At 42.9% G+C, this 11240-nt stretch overlaps 1 protein-coding gene across 1 annotated transcript; it reads left to right on the top strand.

The window, feature by feature from the left end:
* The first annotated feature begins 50 nt into the window (after positions 1 to 50).
* Positions 51 to 6549, top strand: LOC138967775 (uncharacterized). The gene is made up of 3 exons (XM_070340431.1): positions 51 to 57; positions 4413 to 5544; positions 6540 to 6549. The coding sequence occupies exons 1-3, from the start codon at positions 51 to 53 to the stop codon at positions 6547 to 6549; spliced, it is 1149 nt and encodes a 382-aa protein (XP_070196532.1).
* The last annotated feature ends 4691 nt before the right edge of the window (positions 6550 to 11240 follow it).

The raw sequence follows: 11240 nt of genomic DNA, 5'->3' as shown, positions 1-11240 counted from the left end.
GTTTACCTTAAAGGAATACAAGGGATCTCAAAACGTTCTCTAATCGCCTAATGAGCGGTAACCCCCCGCGGGTTAGGGGGAAGAATTTACCCGATGCTCCCCAGCATGTCGTAAGAGGCGACTAACGGATTCTGTTTCTCCTTTTACCCTTGTTAAGTGTTTCTTGTATAGAATATAGTCAATGTTTGTAAAGATTTTAGTCAAGCTGTATGTAAGAAATGTTAAGTCCTTTGTACTGGAAACTTGCATTCTCCCAGTAAGGTCATATATTGTACTACGTTGCAAGCCCCTGGAGCAATTTTTTGATTAGTGCTTTTGTGAACAAGAAACAATTAACAAGTGGCTCTATCCCATCTCCCCCCTTTCCCCGTCGCGATATGACCTTGAACGGTTGAAAACGACGTTAAACACCAAATAAAGAAAAGAAGAAAGAAAGAATGAGCGGTACAGTTCGGGTTGGGGGTTGTAATTGTGTCACAACATACCAGGAATACCTGAAAGTAAGTGTATGAGCGCACTAGTATTGTTAGTTCAATTTTGAAGCGACTGTGTTTGGGAGATGTTTCGAGACCGTGATATCTCCAATCTTCGCTTTGTTCTGCCGCTGTCTTTGTTGTGATTTCCGTCCTACTTTTTGCCTCAAAGAGGGGATCTTATTTCCCATGTCGTTGCCAGAGGTACAGATTTGAACTCGGAGTTTGGTTTTGGTTTGAAAATATGACATCACACACGAAGAACGCCTTAGATTTAGTGATTGTGCGTTCTTGTGTTCAAATCTTACTTTACTGACAGCACTTCTCTGCCCACACATAGCTGGCTGGAAGTGTCAGGAAATCTTACAGAGAAAATTGTGTGTGTGTGTGTGTGTGTGTGTGTGTGTGTGTGTGTGTGTAGAGCGATTCAGAGTAATCAGAAAATAATGAAGAATACGATAAACGTAATTTTGAATTGTTTTATAAAAAAAAAATGTTAATTACAATTTTCAGATTTTTAATGACCAAAGTCAATAAATACTTTTTCAACACACTTATTAAGCGCACTAGCTCTACCCAATTAATGAAATGCTTTCTTTTTACATTTAGTCAAGTTTTGACTAAATGTTTTAACATAGAGGGGGGAATCGAGACGAGGGTCGTGGTTTATGTAAATTAAAAATATAAAAATAATGATTAAAATTAAATTTCCGAAATCGATTTAAAAACAATTTCATCTTATTCCTTGTCCGTTCCTGATTCCAAAAACATATAGATATGATATGTTTGGATTAAAAACACGTTCAGAGAGTTAAAAAGAATAGAGATATAGAAAAGCGTGCTATCCTCCTCAGCGCAACCGCTACCGCGCTTTTCTGGATTGTTAACTTCACTGCCTTTGCCACGAGCGGTGGACAAACGATGCTACGAGTGTACGGTCTTGCGGAAAAAATGCAATGCGTTCAGTTTCATTTTGTGAGTTCGACAGCTTGACTAAATGTTGTTATTTCGCCTTAGGCGACTTGTTATCTACTGATTCCTACTGACAATGACAGTGATGATGCTGATATTGTCAGTCACGCATGAGAAAAACAAGTTTGACAAATGCACATTGTATCTGCTATACACACAACTTTAGCTGTTTAATATCATCGCGTGAACAGATTATTATCTAAGTCTGGGATCTTGTCAAAGCTGCGCCTCCTACCCCTCTTTCTCTCTCGATATTTCACACACACACACACATACACACACACACACACACACACACACACACACACACACACACACACACACACACAAACACACACACATATACAGAACTAGAGGAATACCCGGCTTCGCCGGGGTGAATCGCGAGACAGAGACAGACAGCGTGGCGGTTCATCACAATCACCTTTGCAGGCGAAGTCCTGTCAAACGGGATTGAGAATTTTAGAGCTTATTTCTTAGCCCTATATTATCTGTTGTGGCTTCTCAAATGCCAGAACATACAGACAGACAAAAGCCGCTAGACCCCATCACAAACAGAACTCTACAATCCACAGGTTTTTGCCCACACACACACACACACAAACACACACACACAGAGAAGCCGTATATATATATGCATATCTGTATCTATAAATATATAGAGATAGGTGAGAGTGTATTTTTCGCGTGGCTATAAATTGATTCGACCTTTTCACTTTGACAGTAAGAACAACTTACGGGTGCAAGGGAAGCGTTCTGGACAGCGCAGTGACATTCTAAAAATAGTAACTCAGAAACGGGAATTTGGGGTGAACGGCGCGAGACAGATCAGAGACAGACAGCGTGGCGGTTCACCACAATCACCTTTGAAGGCGAAGTCCTGTCAAACGGGATTGAGAATTTTAGAGCTTATTTCTTAGCCCTATATTATCTGCTGTGGCTTCTCAAATGCCAGAACATACAGACAGACAAAAGCCGCTAGACCACATCACAAACAGAACTCTACAATACACAGGTTTTTGCCCACACACACACACACAAACACACACACACACACAGAGAAGCCGTATATATATATGCATATCTGTATCTATAAATATATAGAGATAGGTGAGAATGTATTTTTCGCGTGGCTATAAATTGATTCGACCTTTTCACTTTGACAGTAAGAACAACTTACGGGTGCAAGGGAAGCGTTGTGGACAGCGCAGTGGACAGCGCAGTGACATTCTAAAAATAGTAATAGTAACTTACAAACGGGAAAGCCACACGAAGGAAGGGAGATAAACGCCAAACACTGGAGAAGATAAGGAAGAGTTACTTATAATGGTGAAATGAACACAAAAACCAAAATCAGTTCAGCGCTGCGCGCTGAGAGCACGTGTTGAAATATCTCATCGATGATATTGTGTCCGGGGTGTAGCTGAATACGGTGTCCAAATTTGAAAAAGATCCAGCGAGAACTTTGGCGTTGTGATGTGGTGTAGCGGCTTTGGTGTGTCGGTATGGGGGCCCGGGTAGCTGAGGTGGAACCAAAATCGGTTCAGCGCTGCGCGCTGAGAGCACGTGTTGAAATATCTCATCGATGAGGTTGTGTCCGGGGTCTCTCTGAATAAGCCCACCAAATTTGAAGCAGATCCATCGAGAACTTTGGCCGTGCATGGCGAATACACAAATACACAGATACACAGACACACACACAGACACAACAGACACAAGTCGTATATATATATACTAGAATGAATACCCGCTTCGCCGGGTAGCCGGCTTCGCCGGGAAGAAGTACTTAGAGCCGTACGCCGGCTTCGCCGGGTCCGAACAATGGACCCGCCAAGCTTAGGTCCCTCCCAGATTCGTGGAATGGGAACAGCACGAAAATGATTCAGTGGCCATAATGCCATTCCTGACCATATCGAGTCCCATCCTTGTCGACGAATGTAACCGTGTTAATCACCTTTGGAGGCGAACTCCACTCAAACAGGATTGAGCAATTTAGAGCTTATCTCTAAGCCCTTTTGAACTGTTATGGCTTCTGAAAGGAAGGCCAGTACATAAAATTACACAAAAGCCGCCAGACCACATCACAAACAGAACTGAACAATGCACAGGTGTTGCTCACATAAAAAACACACACACACACACACACACACACACACACACACACACACACACACACACACACACACACACAAACACAGAGAAGCCATATCTATAGAGAGATAGATGACAGTGTATTTTTCGCGTGGCTATAAATTGATTCGACCTTTGCACTTTTACAGTGAGGATAATTTACGGGTCCAATTTACGTTCTGGACACTGCGGTGACCTTCTAAAAATAGTAACAGAACGGGAATATCCGAAGATGCCTCCCTCAAACTATAGTGCACCATACGAAGGAAGGGAGGTAAACGCTGAAAACCTGGAGAAGATGAGAAGATAAGGAAGAGTTACTTATAATGGTGAAATGAACACAAAAACCAAAATCAGTTCAGCGCTGCGCGCTGAGAGCACGTGTTGAAATATCTCATCGATGATATTGTGTCCGGGGTGTAGCTGAATATACGGTGTCCAAATTTGAAAAAGATCCAGCGAGAACTTTGGCGTTGTGATGTGGTGTAGCGGCTATGGTGTGTCGGTATGGGGGCCCGGGTAGCTGAGGTGGAACCAAAATCGGTTCAGCGCTGCGCGCTGAGAGCACGTGTTGAAATATCGACCAGGTTGTGTCCTGTACCGGGTCAACCTGAATATGCCCACCAAATTTGAAGCAGATCCATCGAGAACTTTGGCCGTGCATGGCGAATACACAAATACACAAATACACAGATACACAAACACACAGACACACACACAGACACAAGTCGTATATATATATATATAGAAGACTGTGTGTGTATAGAGAGGTAAGACTGTCTGCGTATTTTTCACGGTTTTACCTTCACTGTCCTTTCTCTGTCCCGTACGGCCCAGAGCCCACGGCCATAGGACTAGCTTTCTCTGTCCCGTACGGCCCAGAGCCCACAGACATAGGACTAGCTTTCTCTGTCCCGTACGGCCCAGAGCCCACAGCCATAGGACTAGCTTTCTCTGTCCCGTACGGCCCAGAGCCCACAGCCATAGGACTAGCTTTCTCTGTCCCGTACGGCCCAGAGCCCACAGCCATAGGACTAGCTTTCTCTGTCCCGTACGGCCCAGAGCCCACAGACATAGGAATAGCTTTCTCTGTCCCGTACGGCCCAGAGCCCACAGACATAGGAATAGCTTACTCTGTCCCGTACGGCCCAGAGCCCACAGACATAGGACTAGCTTTCTCTGTCCCGTACGGCCCAGAGCCCACAGACATAGGAATAGCTTACTCTGTCCCGTACGGCCCAGAGCCCACAGACATAGGACTAGCTTTCTCTGTCCCGTACGGCCCAGAGCCCACAGCCATAGGACTAGCTTTCTCTGTCCCGTACGGCCCAGAGCCCACAGACATAGGAATAGCTTACTCTGTCCCGTACGGCCCAGAGCCCACAGACATAGGACTAGCTTTCTCTGTCCCGTACGGCCCAGAGCCCACAGACATAGGACTAGCTTTCTCTGTCCCGTACGGCCCAGAGCCCACAGACATAGGAATAGCTTACTCTGTCCCGTACGGCCCAGAGCCCACAGACATAGGAATAGCTTTCTCTGTCCCGTACGGCCCAGAGCCCACAGACATAGGACTAGCTTTCTCTGTCCCGTACGGCCCAGAGCCCACAGACATAGGACTAGCTTACTCTGTCCCGTACGGCCCAGAGCCCACAGACATAGGACTAGCTTTCTCTGTCCCGTACGGCCCAGAGCCCACAGACATAGGACTAGCTTTCTCTGTCCCGTACGGCCCAGAGCCCACAGACATAGGACTAGCTTACTCTGTCCCGTACGGCCCAGAGCCCACAGACATAGGACTAGCTTTCTCTGTCCCGTACGGCCCAGAGCCCACAGACATAGGACTAGCTTTCTCTGTCCCGTACGGCCCAGAGCCCACAGACATAGGACTAGCTTTCTCTGTCCCGTACGGCCCAGAGCCCACAGACATAGGAATAGCTTTCTCTGGCTGTGCCCAGAGCCTGGCAAAGTATGTGTGTGTGTGTGTGTGTGTGTGTGTGTGTGTGTGTGTGTGTGTGTGTGTGTGTGTGTGTGTGTGTGTGTGTGTGTGTGTGGGTCAGAAACGATGTGAAGATTGTTCTTGACATCTTACACACATCGGACACCCACTGATTTTTAAATAGATTTCGCCAATGAAGACATAAGACATTAGATAATTTAGTGTCCATACAATTAACCAATGGATGGAAAAGTGTGGTTCATCTGATCTTTGAAAATGTACTTGTCACTGAACGTGCATATTGTGAACACATTGACACAGCTCTTACTTGTCACGGAACGTGCATATTGTGAACACATTGACACAGCTCTTACTTGTCACGGAACGTGCATATTGTGAACACATTGACACAGCTCTTACTTGTTACGGAACGTGCATATTGTGAACACATTGACACAGCTCTTACTTGTCACTGAACGTGCATATTGTGAACACATTGACACAGCTCTTACTTGTCACGGAACGTGCATATTGTGAACACATTGACACAGCTCTTACTTGTCACGGAACGTGCATATAGTGAACACATTGACACAGCTCTTACTTGTCACAGACCAGCAAAACGTGCATTACCCCCATCTTGAAAAATAGCATCAGGTCGAAGAGATGATAGGATCGTACTCTGACCAATATGCATGTTTAGTGACAGGTAAGCGCTGTGTCAATGTGTTCACAATATGCACGTTCCGTGACAAGTAAGAGCTGTGTCAATGTGTTCACAATATGCACGTTCCGTGACAAGTAAGAGCTGTGTCAATGTGTTCACAATATGCACGTTCAGTGACAAGTAAGAGCTGTGTCAATGTGTTCACAATATGTACGTTCCGTAACAAGTAAGAGCTGTGTCAATGTGTTCACAATATGCACGTTCCGTGACAAGTAAGAGCTGTGTCAATGTGTTCACAATATGCACGTTCCGTGACAAGTGAGAGCTGTATCAATGTGTTCACAATATGCACGTTCAGTGACAAGTAAGAGCTGTGTCAATGTGTTCACAATATGCACGTTCAGTGACAAGTAAGAGCTGTGTCAATGTGTTCACAATATGCACGTTCAGTGACAATTAAGAGCTGTGTCAATGTGTTCACAATATGCACGTTCCGTGACAAGTAAGAGCTGTGTCAATGTGTTCACTATATGCACGTTCAGTGACAAGTAAGAGCTGTGTCAATGTGTTCACAATATGCACGTCCGTGACAAGTAAGAGCTGTGTCAATGTGTTCACTATATGCACGTTCCGTGACAAGTAAGAGCTGTGTCAATGTGTTCACAATATGCACGTTCAGTGACAAGTAAGAGCTGTATCAATGTGTTCACAATATGCACGTTCAGTGACAAGTAAGAGCTGTGTCAATGTGTTCACAATATGCACGTTCCGTGACAAGTAAGAGCTGTGTCAATGTGTTCACTATATGCACGTTCCGTGACAAGTAAGAGCTGTGTCAGTGTGTTCACAATGTGCACGTTCAGTGACAAGTAAGACCTGTGTCAATGTGTTCACAATATGCACGTTCCGTGACAAGTAAGAGCTGTGTCAATGTGTTCACAATATGCACGTTCAGTGACAAGTAAGAGCTGTGTCAATGTGTTCACAATATGCACGTTCCGTGACAAGTAAGAGCTGTGTCAATGTGTTCACTATATGCACGTTCCGTGACAAGTAAGAGCTGTGTCAATGTGTTCACAATGTGCACGTTCAGTGACAAGTAAGAGCTGTGTCAATGTGTTCACAATATGCACGTTCCGTGACAAGTAAGAGCTGTGTCAATGTGTTCACAATATGCACGTTCCGTGACAAGTAAGAGCTGTGTCAATGTGTTCACTATATGCACGTTCCGTGACAAGTAAGAGCTGTGTCAGTGTGTTCACAATGTGCACGTTCAGTGACAAGTAAGACCTGTGTCAATGTGTTCACAATATGCACGTTCCGTGACAAGTAAGAGCTGTGTCAATGTGTTCACAATATGCACGTTCAGTGACAAGTAAGAGCTGTGTCAATGTGTTCACAATATGCACGTTCCGTGACAAGTAAGAGCTGTGTCAATGTGTTCACAATATGCACGTTCCGTGACAAGTAAGAGCTGTGTCAATGTGTTCACAATATGCACGTTCCGTGACAAGGAGGAATAAAGAGGTTAGGCCACAAAAAAATGTCTGTTTAGGGTAACCCGACCGACCCTATCGATTTGGTGCCGACCCAAAAACTTTTTTTTGATTTCAAAAAAAAAAAGAAACAAGTCGCGTAAGGCGAAAATACAATATTTAGTCAAGTAGCTGTCGAACTCACAGAATGAAACTGAACGCAACGCAACGCAGCAAGACCGTATACTCGTAGCATCGTCACTCCACCGCCCCTGGCAAAGGCAGTGCACGTGGAATTGACAAGAAGAGCGGGGTATTCGTTGCGCTGAGAAGGATAGCACGCTTTTCTGTACCTCTCTTCGTTTTAACTTTCTGAGCGTGTTTTTAATCCAAACATATCATATCTATATATTTTTGGAATCAGGAACCGACAAGGAATAAGATGAAAGTGTTTTTAAATTGATTTGGAAAAAAAAAATTTGATAATAATTTTTATATATTTAATTTTCAGAGCTTGTTTTTAATCCGAATATAACATATGTATATGTTTTTGGAATCAGCAAATGATGGAGAATAAGATAAACGTAAATTTGGATCGTTTTATAAATTTTTATTTTTTTTTACAATTTTCAGATTTTTAATGACAAAAGTCATTAATTAATTTTTAAGCCACCAAGCTGAAATGCAATACCGAACCCCGGGCTTTGTCGAAGAGTACTTGACCAAAATTTCAACCAATTTGGTTGAAAAATGAGGGCGTGACAGTGCCGCCTCAACTTTCACGAAAAGCCGGATATGACGTCATCAAAGACATTTATCAAAAAAATGAAAAAAACGTTCGGGGATTTCATACCCAGGAACTCTCATGTCAAATTTCATAAAGATCGGTCCAGTAGTTTAGTCTGAATCGCTCTACACACACACACACACACACGCACGCACACACACACATACGCACATACACCACGACCCTCGTTTCGATTCCCCCTCGATGTTAAAATATTTAGTCAAAACTTGACTAAATATAAAACAAGTCGCGTAAGGCGAAAATACAATATTTAGTCAAGTAGCTGCCATTTTTCAGCAAGACCGTATACTCGTAGCATCGTCAGTCCAGCGCACACGGCAAAGGCAGTGAAATTGACAAGAAGAGCGGGGTAGTAGTTGCGCTAAGAAGGATAGCACGCTTTTCTGTACCTCTCTTTGTTTTAACTTTCTGAGCGTGTTTTTAATCCAAACATATCATATCTATATGTTTTTGGAATCAGGAACCGACAAGGAATAAGATCAAAGTGTTTTTAAATTGATTTCGAAAATTTAATTTTGATAATAATTTTTATATATTTAATTTTCAGAGCTTGTTTTTAATCCGAATATAACATATTTATATGTTTTTGGAATCAGCAAATGATGGAGAATAAGATAAACGTAAATTTGGATCGTTTTATAAATTTTTATTTTTTTTTACAATTTTCAGATTTTTAATGACCAAAGTCATTAATTAATTTTTAAGCCACCAAGCTGAAATGCAATACCGAACCCCGGGCTTCGTCGAAGATTACTTGACCAAAATTTGAACCAATTTGGTTGAAAAATGAGGGCGTGACAGTGCCGCCTCAACTTTCACGAAAAGCCGGATATGACGTCATCAAAGACATTTATCAAAAAAATGAAAAAAACGTTCGGGGATTTCATACCCAGGAACTCTCATGTCAAATTTCATAAAGATCGGTCCAGTAGTTTAGTCTGAATCGCTCTACACACACACACACACACACACACAGACACACACACACACACACACACACACAGACAGACGCACATACACCACGACCCTCGTTTCGATTCCCCCTCGATGTTAAAATATTTAGTCAAAACTTGACTAAATATAAAAAAGAGGTAAAAATGCTAAAAAGAGACATTTGGCGTTTCTTTCTCTCCCTTTCTCTCTGTTTTATTTATACGTTAGTTTTGAAACATGTATTCATCAAATATAAGAAGTGAATGTTCAGCCAACATAGCATTTACACACAAAAAAAAAAAAAAAAAAAAAAAAAAAAACCTACCTACCTACCGACCCTACTTTATTTGGTCATGTTACCCTAAACGGACAATTTTTTTTTTTGGCCTTACATACCTCGTGAATGGTCTCAGTTCGCGGTCATGAAAAAGCTCGCTGAAGCTCGCATTTTTCATGATCCGCTAACTTTGACCATTATTTTTAATAATCACCGAGACTCGGCATGTAACCTCTACATCTTGCACACGTTTGCTTTAGTAGTGGCAAAGAAGGAACGCGTGTGACATTTTATCTTGTGAATTGTTGTCTTCGAATTTGAATCTTGCGTTTAATCATCTACCTTAAAGGCACACTACTTCCCGTGAAAACAGTTGGGAGCTGTTATCTTTAAAGGCATCTTTCTGCATACACACGGGCATGCCTAGACAACGCCGGTCGCTTCTTTCAATTTGAAATCTAAACAGAATCGACCAAGTTGTTTTTAAAAAGTTCTTCTTTCTTTTGTTCAATATTTGTGATGTTGGGTGTTCTTACTTCGTTTTTTTAATATTTTTTTATATATTTTTTTATTTTTTTTAAGGTTGTTGTCATATGTTGTTTTGGTTGTTTTAAGAGCAGATGAACCACGCTTTTCCATCCATTGTCATTAATTGTATGGACAATACATGATCTTATGTCTTATGTCTTATGTCTTATGTAGCTTTGTCGTTCACCATTACGGGGTGCCCATCGTGATTTGCGGGTGGGGAAGCGGTCATCTAAGTTGCACTGTGAATTTAAACCATTGCGTTTTGCTCGCAGATCAAGTGACCATCTTTGGGAAAAAGCTTGGAAATACTACGGACACCGTGACCACAGCAACTTACTTTCTGCGTTGTGAACATTGTACTCTGCACTGTCAAACCGTTGCGCTTTACTTGCAGGTCAAGCGGTCATCTTAGTTTGCAAGGAGTTTGTGATACTACGGACACAGTGACCGCAGCAACTTACTTTGTAAACATTAAACTCTGCAGTGTAAACACTTTTGGCTTTGCTTGCAGGTGGTCAAATTAATGGTCATCGAAGTTGGCCAGGAGTTTGTGATACTACGGGCACAGTGACCGCAGCAACTCACTTTGTAAACATTATACTCTGCAGTGTAAACACTTTTGGCTTTGCTTGCAGGTGGTCAAATTAATGGTCATCGAAGTTGGCCAGGAGTTTGTGATACTACGGGCACAGTGACCGCAGCAACTTACTTTGTACTTTGTGAGCATTGTACTCTGCGCTGTAAAACCGTTGCGCTTTACTTGCAGGTCAAGCGGTCATCTTAGTTTGCAAGGAGTTTGGTGATACAACGGACACAGTGACCACAGCCACACTCCATGGGCACCAACACCGTCATGCTGGCCTACCAGCTCAGGGCTGGAGTCAAAAGAGAAGGTCAGATACTACAATCATCTTCATTGTTGACTTTTGTGTTGATGGGGGGATGGATGGAGGGATGGTGGGATGGAGGGAGGGAGGGTTGGAGGGTTTAAAGGGGAGGGTAGGAGAGAGGGAGGGACGGAGAAAGGAGAGAGGG

This window comes from Littorina saxatilis, linkage group LG5 (assembly GCF_037325665.1).
Source record: "Littorina saxatilis isolate snail1 linkage group LG5, US_GU_Lsax_2.0, whole genome shotgun sequence".
Lineage (NCBI taxonomy): Eukaryota > Metazoa > Mollusca > Gastropoda > Littorinimorpha > Littorinidae > Littorina > Littorina saxatilis.
The sequence above is the reverse complement of the archived record's forward strand: the minus strand, read 5'-3'. Positions and strand labels throughout refer to the sequence as shown.